Source organism: Macrobrachium rosenbergii, chromosome 30 (assembly GCF_040412425.1).
Source record: "Macrobrachium rosenbergii isolate ZJJX-2024 chromosome 30, ASM4041242v1, whole genome shotgun sequence".
In the NCBI taxonomy this organism is placed as follows: Eukaryota; Metazoa; Arthropoda; class Malacostraca; order Decapoda; family Palaemonidae; genus Macrobrachium; species Macrobrachium rosenbergii.
In genome coordinates, this window is record NC_089770.1 from 21215009 (window position 1) to 21239199 (window position 24191).

Here is a 24191-nt window from a genome sequence, read left to right on the forward strand (position 1 = left end):
TTGATTTATGGTGAATTTTTGAAAAAAACATTTTCCTTACGTCCGCGCGGTAACTTGGCCGAACATCTCAGAATTCTTTCGTCACGTTGTCGTAATGTTTGCACCGTTTTATATTAGTCGTTACGTAAAGTTTTATATATGAAAATGTGCGCAATTTCATGTACAATACAACAGAAAATAACTCATGGTTGTAGCTTTTATCAGTTTTGAAATATTTTCATATAAATCACAATAAATAGAAAAATTCTACTTTCGGTCAACTTTAACTCGACCGAAATGGTCGAAAACTGCAATTGTAAGCTAAAACACTTACAGTCTAGTAATATTTAATCAATTAGCTTCATTTTTCAACAAATGGGAAGTCTCTAGCACAATATTTCGATTTATGGTGAATTTTTGAAAAAAACATTTTTTTACATCCACGCGCTTTGAATTCATGCATCACTTTGTGATAATATTTTCTCTGTGTTGCTTTGATCGTTTTACAATTTGTTATATACCAAAATCATCGCAATTTAGTGTACAATACAAAGAAAAAAAATAACCTGTTAGCTTTAACCGTTTTGCTCACAGCGCGATTTGTATAAAATTATATATGAAATTTTTTTTTTGCGCTGTCATATATTTCAATATTTATATATGATAATGATATTTTTTTTCATTTCTGATGGTTGCATATTAAACTTCAGGTAATGACAAAAAAAGGAGCCAAAAATGAACTCTTAATCTTAAAAACTAAGCGTGCTGTGATTTTTTGAAAAAAACTTTTTTTCCGCTTCGGCGCTAACTCCTGATCGCCGCCGGCATACAGGAGACGTTTTTGTAAATAGAGGCTCGGCGTTTAAGGGTTAATCATGAGAGATTTCTCCTCCTCAGGGAGCATGCTAGTTAATGCTTGTTGTATCTCTCAGGCCATGTCTTCCCTGGAGAAGCTATTTCCAGGTGCTCAACTTTGGATGGTACCTCTTCAGTTGCACTTGAGAGGCACTGGCACAGAGGGAGAATCAGCCAGGCAATGAGTTGGAGTCATGGAGCCAAGGTCTGATCCTTTCCCTTCATTGGTGGATGTCCATAGTAGTGTTTCTTGCAAGGAAGCCCCTAGAGTCCCTGAGCCCAGACCTCTCACTGTATTCAGTCACCTCGGACGAGGTGGGGGGGTTTGGTTATCGGGAATCGGGTCGCTTCGTGGGTGTGGTTGCCAGTAGAAGTGAATCTTCACATTAACTGCACGTTGTTGGCTATCCAGAAGGGATTTAAGACTGGTGAGCAGTGTGTAACAAAGTAATTTCTGTCTTCTCTGGCTTATTTAAGAAGGCTTATTTAAGAAGCTCCTCAGTTCTAGAGACTCTTCTAATTCGTATAGCAACTCTTTTTTTATGGAAAAGAGAAAATCCACTAAGTTCTTGTTCAGTACTATGGGAGCTTTATAGATCGTGGTGCAAGTCCAGGGGTATTTCCTGTCTTAGCACCAACAATAACAATACAGTATAATAAAGTTGCTGTGCTTCCTCCATCAAGGCTATAAATTCATGCTGGCTTATGTATTAAGGCATTGTGGATTGGGTGTTTCAAAAGAGATTGTCTTAGGCAAAGCTGTTCGCTCAGTTCTGTTGGAATGCCGAAGTTTCTGCTAAGCCCACTTTTATGGAAGCTAGTCGTTGGCTTAAGATACCTTATTGTCCCTCCTTTTGAACCCCATAGAGAGGCTTCTCTCAAGGCTCTTTCTTAGAAAGTCTTTCTGGTAGCCTTGGCTTTGGCCAATAGAGTAAGTGAATTACAAGCGATATCATTAGTAGGGTGTTCCTGTACTGGAGCAGAACTATCTTTATTTGGCATCCTTTTGTGCTAAGAGTTTTCTGTATCCCCTCTCTAGAAACTCTTAACTCCTGAGGAAGAAGAGCTACTTATTTGCCCTGTTATGGCTCTAAGATTTATATATACCATAAGAGGTGTATGGACAACAGCACTTATCCAGCCAGTTGACAGTCAATCTTATTATGATTGAGGGAATTATGTCTTTGAATCATGAAGATCACAAATGTTAGGCTATTTTGGTTATTTTCTTTTTGAAAAACTGCTTATCCTGTATTTATTTTTGCAAAAAAAGTGCAGAGGAGATTTTGATTAATTTGTATATTTTTCTGAGTAAAGGTACAATATAGAGGGAAATTTCTTAAAATTATTCTTTCATCTAGTCCTGTAGCGGTTTTACCAGGAAGTAACTGTGTTTTTTGTTGTTTTGTAGTTGCATGCTAGCTATTAAAATGTCCCTTAATTTTTCAAAATTTTAAAAATATTACACTTCTTTTTTGGTCAGGAGAAAGAGGAAGGATCGGAGAGTCCTAGTGCTGCTGACTTTAATCCACTTTGTCGTGTTTGTGGAGCTTTAGGACCAAAGGTAAAGTTATTTGGCTATTTTTATCCATGATTCACAAGAAAACTTTTATTAGGGGACCCCAATGTACAACCACCTATTCATTTGCAACTCGTAATATGACAACCCAAATTTCTGATAAAAAGTGAAAAATGAGGAGCACCAACTTTGCAAGTGTAACATTACACAGAAATTGAAGAACTAATACATATATACAGTTCTTAACAGTAAGAATTTTAAAGTTATGTGAAACTATAATTTAATGGTAATGCATAAATTAAGAATTGTATTATGTACGAGATTGCAAAATGGAAGTGCAAAAGATTTTTTAATATGTGAAGTGTATAGAAAGAGCAGGTGGAGAAAAGAGTGGATGAGCACCTTGTGTTGGAAGGACAGGCTATCGAAGAGGTAAAGAAAATTTTTGTTTCTTTGGGGACACATTGGACTGTGAAGCAGGTATTGAGAGGGCAGTTAGGAAGAGAGTAGCAATATTGTGGATTAAGTGAAAAAAAATAGGTAGACTACTGATAAGAGTGTCAAGTTAGTACACAGAACAAGTGTGTGCAAGACTAGCACTACTTGTAGCAGACATATGGGCACTTGACAAGAAAATGGAAGAGGTTTTGAAGAGGCTATCTTCATTATCCTTAGCATATTTACGTCAATTTTTCCCGTTAGGGTTAGATTTGAAATGAGTTCTCTTCATCCTTCACAGTCCTGAACTCTCTTTCCTGAACTCTCATCATGATAGCCTAGGCCTCTCTACAAGTCTTCTTCCCTCGGCTTCCATATACACTGTTTTTTTACTAACTGTTTCTCATCCCTTTTGATCAGATGTCCAAACCTTCTCAGTCTTTCTCCTAGGCTCTTGATACCACATCTCTACCTAGTCCTCATTTTTAATAATCTGGCCATAAATCGTACACTACATGGTAATACTTTCAGAATCTACCCCCTTATCAGTGACTTTAAAGGTCATGAATGATTTGCATATTCACATTACAGTACTGTATGTAAATATTGTATTAATTTTTATATGTATTGTTGAAATATTTTGTGTGAAAATTTTTGTATGTATTGTTGAAATATTTTGTGTGAAAAGAAGATGTTGCACGTAAGTTTATTGAACATTTATGGGTAAATGCTTACAATTCCAAGAGAAAAAGAGAGCCTGTTTCTGGTATTTAAGTAACTGGAAGAGAGATATAGTAAGGAGCTCCAAAAAGCTGCTGATGTCATGTAATGCCTATGGCCACAAGAGTGGCTCGTGGAAACCTTGTCATTACTTAGGAGACTCCATGCGGGAGAAGCTTCTTTACCAATCTCATTTCCAAAGGTTCCACAGAAATGCTGGAATAGTGGCTCTTCACTCCTGGAGATTATTCAACTTGACTGAGAGATGAAATATTTTTTGTGGCCACTGAGAGAAAATATTTTCTTTGGAGACAGCCAGTGGTAAATTGTCTGCAAAGCAGAGAATTTACTAACAGATTTTATCAGGCCAGGGGAGCCTCTTCCCCCAGTTTGTGCATTGAAAGGAGTGGTAGCCCAGTTATTGTCACCCTTCCCATGATTGCTGATTTTTATATAAGTAACTTAACCAGTAATTACTTGGCTAAGAGTTTCTACTTGAACGCCAGCTGAAATTTTGAAATTCACAGCAGCGATTTTTTTTTTTTTTTTTTTTTTTTTGTAGGTGACAAGACCCCGCCCACTTCGGGGTAAGATAGAGGAACAATTAAGCCAATAGATCAGTTTGTTTCTTCTGCTTGTATCGTCCACACACCATGTTGACTAAGCAGCTTGGTTTTGACAATTGTTGTTTCTTCCCATCCGGTGAAGTACTCTTTGTATGGTAGCCTTTCAGCTTTGTTTTTTTTCTTTCCTGATTTGACTTTGTTAATGATTGTGACTTTTAGCTAGTTAGTATGTCAAACACTAGCTCGTCTAGTTTCCGGTATTGCAGCAAAGACTACAATACCCAGTTAACGAAAATAATTTATGACTCATACCCTGTGCACAAATTGCAACTTATGACTCTCATACCCTGTGCACAAATTGCAGAGGGTAAGTTTGTACCGTTGATTTGACATGCGACGAATGCAGGGATTGGGACGAACATAAACGGAAGACCTTGACTTCTCATTTAAATAAATTAGAGAGAGATTGCAAGAGAAAGGTATCCGCTAAAGCCCGCGAGAAAGTAGCTAGTTGGATGACTCCTAAATCTAATGATGTAGATATTTCTGCTGTATCTCCTGTTGTTCCTGTTTTCCCTGTATCAGTCCATACTCCTAGACCACCTACTCCTGCTCTTGGCTTTCACACTTCAGAGCCCGATTGCTTCGCCAGCAGGGAAAATAAATTTTATTAGGGAATCAATATGGTGGTAGGCATAGTGGCCCAATTAGGGGCATTGATGCGTGCCCTTATGGGTAAGTTCGACAAGAAAAGTGAAAGTGAAGTGTTAGCGGAGGAGTTGGCTGTTCGTTCTGCTGATTCTCATAGGCATAGGTCACTCCCATACTCCCCTGAACGAGGGAGGAGACATACTGTTAGCCCAAGGGAGGTCAGTGGGGTCTACCCACAAGCAATTGCCCCCCCCTCAGATCAGCCTGTTGCATGCCAGGATGCATCAAGAGACAGCTTCTGGAAAGGCATCTCAGACGTGCATGAGCTCTAGTCTAGTTCAGAAGATTCTTTGCTGCACAGAAGGTGCCAATGGCATTTTCCTGATGAGTCCTGCCCCTTGAAGAGGCATTCTTCTTCCAAGGATCAAGCTCCTCGATTGCCCAACAAAAGGTTGACGGAGCCTCCTCACAGTCCTCAGCCTTCTTGCAGGAAGTGGGACAGCCCTGAATGCTTCTCCCCTTCTGGACGCCAGGAACAAGTGTTTAGTCACTCCTCTTTGTTTAAGAAGAGTCGTCTTTTTGACTCCAAGCCCCTTCTTCTAGTGTGCAATGAAGTTCTTCATCTAAGCGCCTGGATTCAGCCGAGTGCCCTGTGCTTGATGAGCATTTTTCGTACACTGAGCACCCAGTAGCAGCTGAGCGCTGTATATTACCTGAAGGCCTGCCTTCAGTTTAACACCCAGACACAGCTAAGCTTCCTGAAGCACCCGAGCACCCTGTAGCTCCCAAGTTCCCTGATGCATTTGCTCACTCTAGAGCTGCGACATGTTGATGTGCATCCACTCCTCCACTTGCTGCCAGTGTCTCGGGGGAACTAGCCAGTATTTTGACATCAGCTTCTAAGCTACAAGTACCAGCTTCGTCCAGTTCGGCAACGAATAGTCATTTGGCCTTAAGTTTGGATCAAGCTTTGGCTCCTCTTCAACATAAGTTGGATAGAATTCTGCAGCTTCTTCACGGACCATCCACTGCTAAGGCACCTCCATCGGATGCTCCCTTGTCTCCTGTTTCGCTGGAAGAAGAGGATTTCGATCAAGATTCTCCAGCAACTCCTTACACATCCCTTTTGAGGTTTTTACTTCAGAACTTCTCGGAGTTCTCTCCCGCGACTCCTACGTCCCCGGCATCATCTTTTATGATGATCAGTCAGCCTTCAGACACTGCTGGACCCCCTAAGTTGGTTCTCTCGTCTTCATCCAAGAAGGCCCTTAGTGAAGTGGAGAACTAGCTTTCTAAGAAGAGGGAGCAGGGGAAGGCTTGCTTTAATGTCCCTCCTTCTCGTCTTTCTAGGTCTCGCTACTTATCTTGTGCCACTGGAGAAGCTCCTTCCCTGGGAGTGGCTGCCTCCTCCCAGGGAACTTCTCTGGTCTCATTGATGCAGGCCGTAGATACGCTTTTGCAACAGCGAAGGTATTCTTTTCAGCGCAAGAGATGGACCATCTTCTGAAAAGTCTTTTTAAGACTTTTGAAGTCTTTTAAGTTTTATGGACTGGTGTTGGAAGAAAGTTCTGGAGCCATTGCTTCCTACTGATTACGCTTCGGAACTTCTAGGTTTTCTCTCCTGCGCTGACAAAGCAGTCAGAGGCAGTTTGCAGGAGGTTGCTTCGCTATATGCGATGGGGATACTCAAGGAGAGGGAATTTTGTTTCCTTTACACTTAAGGGTGTGACATCACCTCAGAAATCAGTGCTTTTATTTTCTCTGCTGGACAAGCATCATCTTTTCCCAAAGATAACTGTTAGTGAGATTGTTTCCAGCTTGCATAAGAAGTCTACCCAGGATCTTCTTTCACAGTTGACGAAGCGACAGAGAGATTGGACCGCAGTACCCACCAGGACTTCTTCTCCTTTGCGGTCGAGGCCCTTTTGTTGGGGCAGGCAGAGATCTCAATCCAGGTCCAGGGGATTAGTTAGGTTCACACCCCGAACCATCAAGAAGTCATCAACTAAACCTTCAGCCCGCAAGTGAGAGCCCAGTCCTCCATGCCCCAGCAGTTGCGAGGCTCCTTCTGTTCTGGGAGAGATGGAGTTTGAGAGGGGCAGACCAGTGGGTAGTCAAAGTGCTCAAGGAGGGTTATTCTATCCCCCTCAGGGAGAAGCCTCCCTTGGCCAACATTCCCGTCGCCTTGATGGCTTACTCCGAAGGATTGGAGAGGTATTCGGCCCTCTCAGAGGATGTTTCCTGTCTCATCAGCAAGAAGGCCATGGAACTAGTCAGGAACTCCAAGTCTAAGGGGTTTTACAATTGACTCTTCCTACTGCCCAAGTCTTCAGGGGGTGAAGACCATTACTCAACGTGAGTGCTTTGATTGCCTTCATAGAGAAGACAAAATTCATCATGGAGGCAATACAGTCAGTCCTTGCTTCCATTTGTCAGGGGGTTTGGATGATTTCCGTAGACATGCAGAGCGGTTATTTTCATATCCCTATTCACGAGTATTCAAGAAAATACCTCAGGTTTGTCTTCAGGGGCTGAGTTTAACAATTCAGAGCACTTTGTTTCAGCCTCTCGACTGCCCCACAAGTTTTTACAAGGGTACTCACTTCCCTGGCGGGTTGGCTTCATCTAGCAGGGGTAAAGATCTTACTCTATTTAGATGACCAGCTACTTGATGCATGGAGGACTCACAGAAAACAATTTGCATGACTCAAGGTTTAGGACTTTTACTGAATCTCCAGAAATTGCAACTAGTTCCCACTCAGAGAATTCTCTGTTTGGGGATTCTGATAGACTCTTGAAGTTTTCGGGCTTCACCGTCCCTGAGAGAGTGGAGGACTTTTTAAGGAAGGTCAACCTGTTTCTTGCCCTTCATTCATGTACAGCAATTCAGTGGAGCAGTTTGTAAGACTGGGGAGACTACACATAAGGCTGCCACAGTTTTACCTGAGAGCCTGCTGGGATCGGAAAGTACATCAAGATCTTCGTTTCTTTCCTATCACAGCAGGGATAAAGGAAGACCTGCGTTGGTGGAAGTCCGAAGAAAGATTGATGGAAGGGAAATTTCCTCTCCCAGTGAGCCCTGACCTAGACTTCTTTTCTGACGCATCGGATCGGGGTTGGGGAGTGTTCCTCGGGAACCAAGAAATCTCGGGAAGGTGATCCCCGAAGAAGAAACAGCTTCACATCAACCTACGAGAGTTGAAGGCAGTTCACCTGGGTCTCTCTCAGTCATTTTGCAGCAGAAGTCTGCAACAAGACGATCACAGTTCATGCAGACAACACCACAGCCTTGGCCTACATAAAACATCATGGGGGAACGCACTCGTTCTCCCTGTGAGATAGCAAGAGACCTGTTGTGCTGGGCAGACCAGAACTGAACCCAATTAGTCACAAGATTTATCCAAGGCAAATGCAATGTCCTAGCAGACGAACTGAGCCGCTGGAATCAAGTCCTTCTGACGGAATGGACTTTGCTCCAACCTTTGGAGTCTATGGGGACAACCGACCCTAGACTTATTTGCAACTTCTCGGAATCACTATCTACCTCTGTCTTCTGCTCCCCTGTTCTGGACCTTCTCTCATGGGCAACAGATGAGATGATCCAAGATTGGTCAAATTTGGACCTGTATGGTTTTCCGCCCTACGGAATGAAAAGGGAAGTTCTCAAGAAGTTCCGCTCTCACAGCAATGTAAAGATGACTCTTGTGGGCCCCCTTTTGGCCACAGAAGGAATGGTTCCCAGACCTTCTGGATCTCCTCATAGACTTTTCAAGGCGCCTCCTTGCTATTCCAAGTCTTCTCAGACAACCACACTGCAGGATACTCCACCAAGGCCCACCCACTCTGGCCCTGACAGGCTTTTGACTGTCAGTAGACTTGTCCGAGCGAAAGGATTTTCGCGTTCGGCAGCGGAGGCCATTGCCAAATGTAGACGTGACTCGTCCAACAAGCTCTACCAGACAAAGTGGAAGTTTTTTTGGACCTGGTTCAGAAGAAATGGGGTTTCATCTTCTCAGACATCTATCCCTCAAATAGCGAATATTCTTCTGTACTTGCCACCTTGAAAGGCTACAGGGCGATGCTCAACTCTGTTTTCCATCACAGAGGCTTCGACATTTCTAATCGGGATATTTCAGACCTGATTAAGTCGTTTAATACCATCAGATCTAGGAAGGCGGAGAGTTTCCCTTGGAATCTAGATATGGTACTTAAGTGGTTATCAAGTGAGCGCTTCGAACCTATGTGTTCTTCCTCACAAGGCTTTAACTAAGAAAACCATTTTTCTCATAGCGCTGGCACACTGTGAAGAGAGTAAGTGAGATTCACGTGATCAACAGGAGGATCGACTTTTCGAATGGGGACGCAGTCTTTCCTTCTTATTGAGTTTCTGGCGAAGAACGAGAACCTTCACATCCTTGGCCTCGTTCTTTCACCACTAAGAGCTTGTCTGATTTTTTAGGCACAGAAGAGGAGGAAAGAGTGCTAAGCCCGGTGAGAGCCCTCAGGTACTACCTGCACTGAACTGAGAAAATTGGAGGGCAGTTTTCTAATTTGTGGTGCTTGGTCAAAAATCCCTTTAGACCTTTATCTAAGAATGCCATTTCCATCTTCTTGAGAGATCTTATTATTGAATCTCACTCCCAAGTGGAGGAAAATGACTTAAAATTCATGAAAGTTAAAGCTCATGATGTAAGGGCAGTTGCTACACCAGTAGCTCTCAAGCTGGCAAGGGTCCCTAGTCTAAGGACCCGGTCGCAGCTGCCAGCGCATGCCAGTAAGGAAAGATGAGCAGAGAGCATGCAGGTGTTTCCTTCTCCCTCTCCCACTCTTCAAGAGAACAGTCCAGGGATCCGGGGGTGGTGGCCCGGCTACTGCTTTGGTTGCTTGGGCAAGGCAAGACGAGTCCCCCTGCACAGTCTTCTTCCCTTGTAGAAGCCACGGCTTCTAAGTAGAAGGAAGCACATCCACGGGACAGCCCCTACTCACGTTTGCGTGAGTGGACCACTCTCCCTGACCCAGGCGGACATCGTCATCGTGGATTGATGACTGCCCACAGCCTTGCTTACCTGCTGGGACTTCGGTCTTTGGCAAGCAGGGCGAGGGTGTTTGCAATCTCTCGCTTGTTCCTTCCTCCTCAGAAGTTTATTCCGGGAGACAGGCGCTGGACAGGTTCAGGGCTTGGGACCTGAAACATTCTCATTCCCATTCTGGTCCATGGCATGGAGGCTTATGTTCTTTTTCGGTCCGCAAACTGGACAGGACGTTTGCCAAATAGGTATGAGATCTCCAGAGGCTCTGGTGAGTTTTCCTCTCTAATGGAGTTAGGGAGACTTTTTGTGGAAACTATTAGAATGAGACATCTTTTTAATGATCCCGAGGAAGAGACATTATCTTTTCTTCCCTGGGGAAGAGAAGGCTCTCTGGTCCAGCTGGTCATGCAGTGCTCTTTCTCTGCCTCTAGTGCGCCAGAGGAAATATCATGTTCTCTCAGAGATCATTGCCGTCTTTTAGGTTGACCCGGACCTGACTCGTCTGTGTCCTGGTCTGTTCCTAGAACGCCTCCATGCGGAGGGAATCTCCCTATCGCAAGCAGATACAACAGCACTGGACTTGACTGCTAGAGCAGCATTCCAGTTAGTCTTGTGGATCAATCTTTGGACCTATCATTGACCAAGATCGTTTTTATCCTCAGGCCTCCATATACCTGAGGAGAATGCTGCCCTCAAGAGTGTTACTCTGGGAGATAGTGATATTATCTACCTCCTCCACTAGACAGCAACTGTTGGGGATGAGACACTGTTGTTTCAAACTTCTAGGTCTGTTAGTCTCGAGTCTGCTTTGACACTCAAGGACAGAGTGGTTTTAGGATCCTTTCCCCCCTCTTTGCTAGAGGGAGGGGGAGGCAGCAGTGGACTGGCTTCGGCTTGTTCACAGGCAATGGCTAAGTCCTTAAGGTGTTTGCAAGGAGGGTCAAGCTGGCCCTTCCCCTTTGGTCAGAGAAAGTCCCAGACTTCCTTAACTCCTCATAGAGGTACCCAGACTTAGAAGACGGAGGATGCTGGGGGTGTGGCAGTCTTTCCCAGTTGCTGACGATGGGTGTGGTGCCTGTTGAGCCATTAGGCAAGCTTGGCAGCGACATGGAGTGGAAGTATGGGTAGAGGATGCCCGTCAGATACGGTTCTGCTACCCTTAGAGCCTTCTTCATCCCTCACACTCTTTCCAATCCTGTTTCAAATGTTTGTTCTCAGCTCACGAAAAGACCTCACCCTGTGGAAAGAGGTGAAGGTGCTGTAAGAGTCTTCTACCCCTCTTCCCACTGAACTGGTTCATTCACCAGAACCGGCCCTAGATGGAATGTCCGTTCTGTTCTCAATTCCAAAAGTTCTTGCCTCATTAGGAACAACCTGCTCAGCAGTGATGCGTCGTTCTGGTTCACTTTTCACCATTGCAGATTCAGTGTCACAGGGGCAACTTCACCTCCGCACTCTTTTGTGGAGATGGAGGTGGATAGGTCTCTGGCAAGAGACCCACCTCTCTCTCATCTTCCTCTGTCAGAGGAAGTGAGGAGAGAGCTAGCGTGGTAGCTGGACAACAGGAACCTCTCTTAAGGAGTGCCAGTGGACACTCCCCCTCCTGAGGTGCTCTTGTCTTTTGGGTGCATCTGCTGGGGATAGAACGCACACCTGACAGTATGTTTGTACAGGAGTGTGGGACCAGAATGACAGACACCTCCACATCAGTGGCCCGAAACTCAGGCAGCTTTTGTGGCCCAGCGGGAGTTTCTTGCCCAAATAGTGCAACACTCCGTGATGTTGATGAGCAACAACACTGTGGTAATAGCATATGTCAACAAGCAGGGAAGATTGATGTCCTTCCAGCCGCAAGGGTGACGGTGCAGGTACATGAGTGGGCAATAGCACACTCGGTGTAGCTATCAGCCAAGTACATTCTTGGGTCATGGATGGGGTGGCAGACAAGCTCAGTCGCCAGAGTCTTCTGATAGGGATGGAGTCCCTACACCAAGACATTGCAGAGAGACTCAATTGTGCTGGACTGTGGGTTGCGATTGAGAACGGTTTTCCACCACCCATGGGGCATTTTAAAGGCTTATGCCTTCTTCTCCCTTTTTGTATGATTTAGTAGGTGATCAACAGGCTTTGATCACCCTGAATTTCGGTTTGACTCTGGTCCAGCGGCTGCACACCGAGTGGGTCCTGGTCCTGCAGGCTCTGTTTTACAAGAAGTTTCCCCTATGGCACAGCCTTCTGTACCTGCCGTATGTGAGAGGTATTACCAGGCATTGGAGGTGATGGCACTTCGCGCCTGGAGACTATCCATCTCCCGCAAGCGAGAGGTTTTTTTTTCGACGAATAACAAGGAGGTACCTGGATACCTGCGGAATATTCAGCAGCTTTGTATTGGGAAATGAAGTGTCTTCTGTAGTTGATGTAGTTGATGGGGTATCTCTCCAATCAGAGCTTCTATGCAGCAGATAGCGGACTTTCTCACCCTTCTGTGCCATGAGAAGCTTCTCTTTGTGTTGCCCATTAAGGACAATAGAGGTTACAAACAGTCTTGCCCATCCGGGAAACTCAGGCCCTTGAGTGGGTTGCGATTCTCATCTTCAGGTGCCTAGCTCATAAGCCATACAAGGTGTTGAGTGGATCATCAGACAGTTTTGACTCTTAAGACTGTTTTTGTTTCTTTGCTCTTCCTAGCCTTGGCAAAGAGAGTAGGCTTCATGGCCTTTGATGCTAGGAGGGGGATTTGAGACTCAGGATCCGTAGGTTCCTGATGCCGGATTCGAGTCTGTTTTAGTTCTGAAAGGACGTTGTGGATATTGCATAATTGGAATGAGATGCTACCTTGTCCGATTAGAGTGCTGCAGTACTACCTTCAGAGAATTTGGCATCTCAGCCGAGTGTCGTAACCTCCTCGTTAGTATCAGCTTGGCCATGGAAGAGGTGTCCAAGAGCACATCCTCTTTCGAGCTTCGTGAGACAACAATGGGCTTGCTCTTCGTTTGATGAGTTGAATGGGAGTTCGGTCCGGGCAAGAGATCACAAAGTCACGTGCATATCCCTGTCCCTCGCATTCTGGAAGAACTTGCTGGTTCAGCAGATAATATGGGAAGTTATGTGGTCACACCAGACCACATTTATTATGTATCATCTTGAGGACTTGCCCATAAGTCTTTGGACACACTTTTCCTTTGACTTTGTGGTGGCTGCCCAACAAGTTGTGTGGTTTATCTGGCTCCCTTAGGGAACATGTGCATCTTGTCTAAGGTGTTCAGTAAGCAGGACAGAAAGGGTGTGAGTGACTGGTATCCTCTCTTCTCTCTTTAGATAAAGACACAGGTAGCAAGCTAACTCATGCTGGACAGACGAGTTTGAGGGGTGACCACATGATGTAGGCATCCTGCCCTTCATCTTACTTAGATGCTTAGATGCATGGCCCCCTTCTCTCTAGGCTAAGGGAGAGAAAGATAGACAGTAAAACAAACCCGTTGGTCTTATCAGCAAGTTTTATTGTCTCCGACACTCTTAGGTTCTTCCAAGCCATTTTTTTTTTATCAAAGTAATGATGCCGCTCATTACTTTAAGCCCAGAAGTTTAAAGTACTAACTTGTATTTTTTCTAACATACAAACCTGAAGGTCTTTGCACTTAAGGCCTACCTCAACCACCCCTCATTCTGGTACCTGGGCCGAAAGGCAAAGTGGAGTGCACACCAATGAATGGGTGGGGCTTCCCCCCTACTGCCGGTAGCCAACGACATTGTTCGAAAGTCAATGGCTGTTCCAGCTCGTGTTCACAAGCCAACGACATTGTTCGAAAGTTAACGGCTGTTCCAGCTCGTGTTCACATGCGAAATACTGTGCAAAGACCTTCAGGTTTTTATGTTAGGAAAAATACAAATTACTATACTTTAAAATTTGCAATTTTGGGCAGTTATAGATAAGGGGTTTGTTGTGGAAGTATAGTTTTCTTAACTAAATTAGTTTTATCATACAAACCCATTATTTGATGATGTATCTCACCTGCCAGCCACTGTTTTGTGGCAGCTTATTACTCATACCACACAAAGAATTGACTAGCTGACTGCTGCATAACTGGGAATTACAGGGGCACATGTTTACACCTACCCATTTGTATGTAACTGGCTGCGTTCATAAATGAGAGATGAAAATTGGAAGAAGATAAAGTTGAATTCAACAGCTTAGATGGGAAGAGGCCAATGGAAATAGATGAAAAGTAAAAATTTGGAAGCAACAGAGCTTTTATTGAAGAGTTGCTGTAAAAATCTCTCAATACAGTCTGCTGTGTACTGTGTCTGGCACATTACTGCCTAAACACACCAGAGAAAATTTGTTGACCAGAAATGGTGGTTTTGTATTGGAAAATGAAATTTTTTCAAATACTGTACAGGCAGTCCTCGGCTTACGACAGTGGTTCCATTCCTACACTGCATTGTAAGCTGAGACATCATCGAAAATCATAAGAAAACCTTACTTTTAATCCTTTGGTTGTCTTGAAAACGATGTAACCTGCATTTTTATTGAGTTTTTCATCAATAAACCTCCAAATTTTTATTATTCTGCTGTTTTGGAGCCATATTTCTTCCATTGGATCGGCGTTGCAAGCATCGTAACCCCGGAACATGCATCGTAAACTGGGAAATCATTTCTGATGAATATATTTGAAAAATGTTGTAAGCTCGGAACGTCTTAAGCCGCCCCCATCGTAACCCGGGGACTGCCTTTATATTTTTTCTTTTCCTTTGTCAGCAGGGAGGAATTTGTAGAGATAATACTTATAATATCCCTTCAGAGGAGATCAACTTTTCAAGTGAAATTTGAAGTGAACTGAAGTTGATAGTCATATATTAATTTACTTTTGATATTTTTGTATTTCAATAGACTTGTGGAGGTTGTAAGGTAGCTCGATATTGTTCCAAATCACATCAAGCCAAAGATTGGAAGGCAGGTCATCGGCAAGAATGTCAGCATCCAGGTAGAGTACTTTAATATGATATTTTATTTAGCATTAACTTCCGGTATACAGAAATTGGTTTTAATACTTTGTAAGTAGAATTCATAATAATTATATGTTCTTAAGATTACAGTAATCTCTAGCGTATCTAGATTAAGAATGGAGCCAAGGGCCTGTCAGATAAAGGTGAAATCTGAATTAGGGCAAATAAAAAATTCTACAGGTGTTCAAGGGCAACTCCATACTCTTCCTCCCTGCCTTGTGAATACTGCATAACCGTAAACACTAATATGCATATAACGAACAGCCATCAGATTTTAAACTGAAAACCTGATGCACAAAAGCAAATATCTACCCTATTTTCCCATATTTTCAGCAAAATAAACTTTATAAATACTGTACACTTAAAAAAAACAAACCCTTTCTTTTTCTCTTGTATGTGACATCCAGTATGGTAGGCTACACAACGACTTTCATTTGCCCCAAACACTGCAAAATACATTGTACTATAGTCAGCCCCCGCTATTCGCGATCTTGCGATTTGTGGCTTCACCGATTCACAGGTTTTTCTGTGGAACTTATCCCCAAATTATTCGCGAAAAATATGACAGTGTGTGGACTTTTTCATCGAGAAATATTGACTAATTAGTGTATTTTGATGTTATTTTCATGACTAAATACAATTTTTATGATAAAAACATGATTTACTAATTTTCAAATATTAATATTAAAGTAAACACAGCCTAATGTCTTAAAATGTATTGTATTTTATGTATTTAAGTACAGTATGTAGTGTACTGTACTGAAGTTGTGAATTATAGTGTTTTCCCTGTTCTGTAAAAAGAAAATGGGACAGCCTCAACACTCAATGAGAGAAAATGGCTCTGATTGAATGAAGTGTATTATTGTCATGATGACTAAATAAATTTTTTTTAATGAAAACATGATTTACTAATTTTCAGATATGAATATTAAAGTAAATACAGTATAATATCATGAAATATATATTTTTTAATGTATTTAAGTACATACTGAACTTGTGAATTCCTTAGTGTTTTTCTTAGTGTTTCCCCTGTTCTGTAAAAAGAAAATGGGACAGCCTTAATACTCTATGAGAGAAAATGGCTCTGATTGACTGTTGGGGACTTGAGTTTAGCTTTCAAACTTAGCTGTAAGCCATATATTTATAAGGGTAATGGAAGATGATTTTGAAATTATATTAAAGTGTTGTAGGATGATAGTTTAAGGTATATTTGGTATAGGATGATAGTTTAAGGTATAGTCAGTCCCGCATTATCATCTGTGTCGGTTATCGGCTGATCTGGTTTTTCGACGCTTGTCTGGTGACGAAAATCAGCAATTTTCAGTGCCGATTTCCGCTTATCGGCGCTGATAATCGCAGTTTGGTGCCGATACACACCTAAGAGAGGTGCCAACAACGAAAATCGGAGATTTCCGGCACTTGTTGGCACCAATAATTGCCAAAAATCGCTGATTTTCAGTTATTGCGAATTTTCACGTATTGTCACGCTGTTGGAACAGAACCCCCGTCGATAACCGGAGACTGCCTGTATACATTTGGTTTGAATCAATAAATAGTCAGTTATAAGTGTTTTTACAGGTAGTCTTTGGTGTCTGATCTGTTTAAATATGCATTTATAAGCATTTTTAGGGGGTGTCAAATATTCGCGGATTTTAGCTATTTGTGGGGGGTTGTGATACCTATCCCCTGCAAATACCCGGGGTTTACTGTACTGTATACACAGAAAAAGTAAACCCCATTTTCTCTCTTTGGCAACACAGTATGAGAGTTTACTCAAACAGTTTTTATCATTTTCCCTAAAAATACATTGTACAAGAAAAAATCTAACAAATATAAAAATACTTTTTACTCTGTCACTTACCTGTGTCACTGCCCTTGGTGCTTATGATCGCCAGACATGTTAAAAACTTGTGAGGAGGTTTAAAATCCCTCCTCCACCTCTTCCTCTCCACCAGCTCAACTGTGTCATCGAAACTGGTATCATATGCTTCCTGTAACTCCTGTGACTCATAGTGGTGAAGTGGTTGGAAGAGGCATAGAAGTGCCAAGGGGGTCAGATTCATTGAATTGGGTCAATGAAACATCAGATTCTTGGCTGAAGGAGCTCCAAATATTGATGAAGACAGCAGAAGATGTACTTGCCTGTGGTTCCAAGTTGAAGTACTGTTACCAAAGATGGGGATAGCGATGGGCTTGGGTGCAATGGGGTATGGGATCTGAAGAAGCTGTTGATGATGCTTTGACAATATGAATGACATTTCTGCTTCGCAATGACAACCCTTTGATACTCTCACAATTGGGTACTCTTTCATGAGGGCAGTCATTGTGGAACAACCTTGTCATGGAACAGACTCGTCATTGTTGTTGCTGTTGTCCTCAGCTGCTTCCTCTTCACCAGCAAGTGCAGGATGTATCTCACTGTCAGAGAGAAGTTGGTAGCCAGGGTCACCACTGTCATCCAGCCACTCCTATATGTTGTCCTAAGGAATGTCATCACCTCCAGTTGCAAGTGTGGCCTGGAAATCGCTGACTTCTAACCCCCGAAAGGCCATCGCGGCCTCTTCTCCATTCACTATACAGTTCCAGGCATGGTTGAAGGGTCTGCGGTAACATTCGTCCAAGCATCGGTGAAGTTGTAGATGGCAGGCTTCAGTGAATACTTGTGAAGATTTTCCGGTGTCCGTTCCCCCCATGTATCCAAGCCTGGCTCCTTCTCCTCCTCATCCTCCAATACTACCATCACCTCCTTGAAGAACTTCCTCCAATAGAGACATTTTGCTGCAACAGTAACCCCTTGGTCCATTGGCTGAATGAGTGCAGTCATATTCGGAGGCATATACATGACCCTAATATGGCCTTTGTCACCAAGTAACTAGGCTGTGGTAGGATGTGCAGACACATTGTCCTTGAGAAACAAAGCCTTCATCTGATGTCTAGCAGTGCCAAGGTCCTGTGTCTGATGATAAATGATCTTCTTACAAAAATGGTTATGGAACTAATTCGAAGGTGACCAAGCCGCCGAATCGTACCAAGTCACTGGGATCCTATCCATCAACCCACACAGGACACATGGTTGCTTTGCATGTCCAACTACCACTAGTTTGCAATGATGCTCACTAGTAGCATTTGCACATAACAAAGCAGAAATATGTTGCTTGGAAAGCTTTTGACTGGGTAAATTCTTTTCCTTCTCATTAGCCAAGGTGTTAGTGGGTAAGGAGCAACAGAGTAGATCAGTTTTGTCAGCATTGTAGATTTGCTCTAAAACAAGGCCTTTTTTCATCAAATCTTGCAACATCTGGCAAAATTCTTTTATTCCTTCCTTAGAAACATCCAAAGTTTAGCCATGACATTTCTTGTGAGAAATCTCAAGTCAGATTTTGAACCAAAATAGCCAACATTCGGATGCCTTAAAGTCCGCTAAATTTATAGCTGCAGCCTTCAACTCAATACTGCCATTGTTTATGCCAGCAGTCCTTTGTTGACGAAACCACACAAAGGTTGACCTGTCAATGTTGTCCTAATGGCCTTTTGCCATAACCTTTCAGGCTTAACTCCTGGCCAACTTCTTACCCAAGTCTGTCGCATACTTCTTCAGCTTGTTCTAGGAGTCTTGATATCATGCATGATACATGACCTGGACCAACCTTGCTCCAGCCTCCTAACGGTTTTGAGTTAATGTTGTAGGGTCAACCTTCCTCGGGCCCTTAGGACGAGGTGGGGCCATACACGCAATGCACAGCACCATGCAACACAAGCAGGACCTGTAATGCTGCAGGCACTGCAGTGAAAGCCACATGCTTGGGCAGTAGCATCCTGAAAGCAGTCCACTCATGAACCGTTCAAACAAGAGACTTATCACACATGAAGAAGAAAAACAATCTTTGTTACCAAGTGCAATGATACTTTCCAGATGTTGCCAATTAGTGCAAGATACATTTATGACATCATGTCTGTCAGCTATTAAAAGTAAAAAATTACATGATGTATACATTTCTGCCAACAGCAAGAAAGCTTATAAAAAACATCAGTGGTTGTCCATCCACACACCTTCTACCATATGCTGTTAGACTAAGGGCGTATCCATATCGGCCAGTAAAAAGCAATAAACAAAAGTGACTTTTCATGACATGACAAGTGATGTGCTTTTAAGCCAATAAGTATTGCAAAAGCTAGCTTTCTCTCTATTACTGTACCTCTTTCACATTGTGTCTGTGTGTTTGTTTCGTAGCACACTATCACGTTGCCTTTAATTTTTTTGCTTGATTTACTGCGCATTACCCTTTCATTACAAGTTTACATGTTGACTCCAAGTATGATTATCACACATATCTTAATGAGAGAATATTTTATCACTGTTGGTATTTCATCTCTAATGTGCATAATATATTTAAAATGTAATTTTGTAGATGTTGGCAACACGTGCTATTTATAACGTCTCATGCCATCAACCAAAGTGAAGGAAGCATGTTCATACGTACATCCATACACACACGGTTGCGTTTATCTTTTGGGTTGCAAGTATAAAAAATGAGAAAATACAGTAAAAATATTTATGAGAATAGCATAAAATCAAAATTTTAAAAATGGTGGAGTGTGTTAGTTATAAACTTCAATGCAAGTGATATGTACCTCAGTTCTCTCTCTCTCCCTCTCTATAAAACAAAAAGGCTCTAGCAAAGTCAGATGTGCCTAACCCCTTCTACCCATCGAACACTGCATTCCCACCCCCACTTAGCCAGGGAAACTGCATCCCTACCCTACCCACCTTCCAAAACAGCCCTATCTCTGAGTGAGTTCCTCTACGCAACCTTACTCCCTCTCCTCTCCCATGGTGCCCAGCCATCCAACCCACCCCTCCCACCTTGGAGACTTCTCCAGGCCCCCCCCTCACCTCCAAATCCTATCTTACTCTGTTTATGAGTGTAAGCAGTGTTACCAACATTTTCCCTAGGCTGCACAGTGTTGCCAACCATCAGAGAGCATTTTTTTAAAAATTTTGTTTATATTACAGACACTACTACAGTCAACCCCCGGTGTTCGTAGGGGATGTGCACCACAACCCCCCGCGAATACTTGACACCCCTCAAAAAATGCTGGTAACTGCCTATTTTGATAGTTCAAAACACCAAAAAACATCTCTAAAAATGCTTTTACCTGAGCATTTTAATAGTTTTATCATAAAAAGTGCATTTAGTCACAAAAGTGGTGTGAAAGTACAGCAATTAGTGAATATTTCTCAATGAAAAATACCGCAAATAGGCGAATTTTCTGCGAATAATGTGTATATATGTTCCACAGAAAAATCCATGAATGGGCAGGGTCCACTGTACATACAAATGAGTTGCGATCCGAACAGCTGTTCATATCATGAATTGTTCTTAAGTTGGTGGTCAATCCTATTTAAGTACAATATGATATAAAGTCAACACAGTACAGTACTGTATGTTTTTTAAACTTAAAAACACAATACACTATTTTATAGAGTACTTTATTAATACAAATGATACATAACACCTAAATATATTGTGAAGATAATACAGTTGTTTTTCTTACCCTTGAAACTGGTAGCATAGGCTTGAGGTGATGGATGAGTGGAGGAGAGGTGATGAGGAATTACAGGGGCAGTGGGTTGTCAACATCAGTGTCTTCTTTGGCAAGGATTTCTGTGGCATCATTTTCTTCTTCATCTGAGGAGGAAGCAGTCGACAGAGGAGGGGAGTTTCTTGAGGTTGAAGGCACTGGTTTGAAGAATTGGTCTAAGGAAGTATGCATTGTTTTTCTTTTCTTTTCATTGTATATGAGACGATAACACTGGATACCATTGTTGATGGTTGTTGCTACTTTTGAGAATCTGTCAGCATTTGGGTCCTGATTCTCAAAAATAATTTAAAGCTTTTTCTGTAAGAGAAAACCCCTCTGCCATCAGTATCATTTTAAACTTCTTTAAAGGAAGAGGTTCTTCATCTTCATGTTCTGTTCTTTGCATTTCTTCCAAATCCATTAAATCTTAATTTGTTAACTCCTCTGTATGGGACTCAAACAGCTCTTCAAAGTCCTCTTCCCCTAAGTCAAGCTGTAGCTTTTCACTTAGGTCAACGAGACTGTTAACAATTTCCTTTGCCCTGAAGTCATTGACAGAGTGTAGGCTTAAAGCCTTCCTTGCTCCATTCATGTTGATCTCACTCACTTCACGCCATGCATCAATACTCTTGATGCAATTACAAATGTTGTCATGTAAGGTCACACCAGGGTCATTCACTTTCTTCAATGCTTTCTGATAAGTATGAAGAGTGTAATAGTTCTTGAAATTGGCTATTACACCTTGATCCATCAGCTGAAGGAGTGAGGTTGTGTTGGGGGTAAATTCACAATTTTCACATCTGGATGAAAATCATCTAAGTGTGATGGGTGTTCAGGGGCATTATCCAAGATTAAGAGAATCTTGAAAGGAATCCCATTCTTGTGGCAGTAAAGTATGACTTTGGGAACAAAGTGATGGAAGAACCAGTCTTCGCTGGGAACAAAGTGATGGAAAATCCATTCATCGAACATAGCAAGAGTCACCCTTGCTTTGTTATTGGACATTCAGATTATGGGTAGAGAGCTTGTTATGCTTTTGAGTGCCTGTGGATTTGCATCGAGGTACGCTAGAGTGATTTTAGTTTGAAGTCTCCTGATGCGTTGCCACCCAGCAGTAAAGTTAGCCTATCCTTTGCCACCTTATATCCTGGAATCATCTTCTCTTCATGGCTGATGTATGTTTTATCTGGCATTTTTTTCAAGATAAGTCCTGTCTTGTCAATATTAAACGCTGAGGGGTATAACCTTCCTTATCAATGATTTCCTTGAGCATCTCTGGGAAATTTTTCAGCTGCTACTGTGTCAGCGCTAGCTGCCTCACCACTAACAGACATGTGATGCAAGTTGGCAGGTTTTTTGAGGTGATGAAACCATCCATAACATGCAGAAAATGTTTCATCTACAGCACTTTCGCCAGCCTTAGCCTTCATATTGTTGAAAAAGCTTTTAGCCTTTTCCTGAATCAGCATGAGGCTAAGTGTTACAAAATTTTGTCTCTGGTATTCCATCCAGATACCCAGAAGTTTTTCCATTTCTTCTACCAGCCTCCCCCTTCTCTTGCTTATAATTGTTAACTGCATAGGCACAGCACTTTTTACATGCTCCATAATTTGCTCTTGTTCTTAAAGATTGAGCGAATAGTTGAACGATTCATATTATACTAGCGTTCTGCCTCCACCATTTTTTCTTTATAATTTCCACCGTAGTTTCCATTGAGATAGCTTGCCACTTTTTACCACTGCCACTATCTTTACTGACCTTATGCTTGCCATCAGCCATGATAGAAAAAGGCTGGGCTCAATATTTCATGATAAAATGACAGGAATAGCTCGGGGCACAACAGAAGACATCTTAACACTAATATAGGTTCAAGAGTCTGGGGCAGTGGGTTGGCTTGGGCTACAGTGCTGTGCGGTGTGGGTAGCGGCAAAAATTGTAACTAAGGAGAATAGGCACACAGTACAAAATTGTGAACTTACAGGTGGCAAAGGAGAGCGCTCCGAACAAAATTTTAATTTACGATCAACTTTGTTCATATCTCTGAATGTTCATAACTTGAATATTCGTAAGTAGGGTAGTGTCTTATATATTTGGTCCTTGGTCCCTGGTCTGGGTATGTTGGATAATGTCGAGTTCCGAATAAGGAAGATCTGGATGTCTGAGAGATTACTGTACTCTGTTTCTGGCAACTTTTGCAAAGCAGATAAAAAATTTGTCATTTATTCTTTCATGTCAGAGATGGAGTTGAAATATATAAGTTTAAAAAGTTTATACTATACAGTGCATCTTTCGTGTCTTACCTTATTTATGAAACAGGTATTATGAAATTGTACCTAAAGCTAGATATGATAGTGAATATGTTTTAAGAACACACTATGATAAGTTCATACTTTTCTTTCATTAAGCTGAATACCATTTCTTCTTCCACAGATAAAGTAAGCAATACATCTTGTCCTGGAAGTAAGCAGTTTTTATTCCCTGAGCATGAAATTTCAATGGAACCAGAGGAACTTGAGGAAGAAGTCCCTAAGACTGAGGAGGAAGTTATGAAGGAGTATGAAAAATTACTGCTCTCTGGGCAGGTGCCAAGTACTTATGATGATGGTAAGTTGAGCTGATCCTCTCAGTTTATTAATGTATTATATGAATGCTCTGTTTTTTGTGAACCTTGTAGTACATTGGTGAAGGTAGCAGGTATAGCCAGTGCAACAGTCACACTGGAGACAGAATAGGACTCTGCTATGAGTAGACAGGTAGTCTGATGATGGTCCCTTTTCTCTTGGTACAGCACTTCTCCTAGCATATACAAAGATAGGCTGGGATATTTTCATATTCTCTAATCATAAACACTTGATGATGCTCAGTATATCATAAAAGTTTGCTCTCATCAAAATTTCAACCCATTACACTGTAAGTCTCATAATCACAATAAATGGCCAGAACTGGATTTTCCTAGTATTTTTTGAAAAAGGTTGCACTGAGGCCATTTATGGGTAGCAATGGTAAACTCTGGTCTTATTCACTATTCAAATGAGAAACAATTGTACTTTCCATAGTAAAGCGATATACTTTTGTATTTAAATAAATGTCATGAATGCAATATACATTGGTAAAATTACCACATACTTACTGTATATCTAACTGAGAAGTTTTTTCGAGAAAAAAGTGGGTGGTGTTTGTCAGTAAGGGCATGCAAAACTTGTAAAAAGGATGATAGTTTAAAAAATCTGACTTCTCTGAATTCTGGTTGAACCTGGCAGTTCAGCAGGTAATACAGTCAAGTATGTGGCCACACCAGACCACATTTAGCTCGTATTATCTTCATGACTTCCCCATAAATCTTGAACACACTTTTCCTTGGATTTTGTGGTGGCTGCCCAACAAGTCATGTGGTTCATCTGGCTCCCTTAGGGGACATGTGCATCTCATCTAAGGTGTTTGGTAAGCGGGAGAGAAAGTGTGTGAGTGACTGGTCTCCTCCCTTCTCGCTTTTACGTGTCTCTCTCTGTAGACAAAGAAACAGATAGTGAACTGTCCCGTGCTGGACGGACATGTTTGCGGATGACTACATGATGATGGCATCCTGTCCATCTTGTGTAGATGGTTTGGATGCATGTCCCCCCCTCTCTAGACAAGGGGAGAGGGATAGACAATAAAACAAACCTGATGGTTTTTTTTAGCAAGTTTTATTTTCTCCGACACTTGTATTCTTCCACGCCTTTTTTCAAAGTAATGATGCAACTCATCACTTTAGGCCCAGAAGTCTAGCAGTTGCAACATCCCATATGTCCAACAAGCTAGAGGTGTGGGATTCCTTCCTCAGCTCTTCCAGACCAGGAAGGT

General features: G+C 42.2%; 1 protein-coding gene across 1 annotated transcript in view; it reads left to right on the forward strand.

Moving 5' to 3' along the window:
• Zfrp8 (Zinc finger protein RP-8) overlaps positions 1-24191 on the forward strand; it is a 53387-nt gene that overhangs the window by 19987 nt on the left and 9209 nt on the right. Inside the window, exons 4-6 of the mRNA XM_067131986.1 lie at positions 2318-2398; positions 14650-14743; positions 22779-22952. Of these exons, the coding sequence (XP_066988087.1) occupies positions 2318-2398; positions 14650-14743; positions 22779-22952 (349 nt within the window). The remainder of the gene's footprint in view (positions 1-2317; positions 2399-14649; positions 14744-22778; positions 22953-24191) is intronic.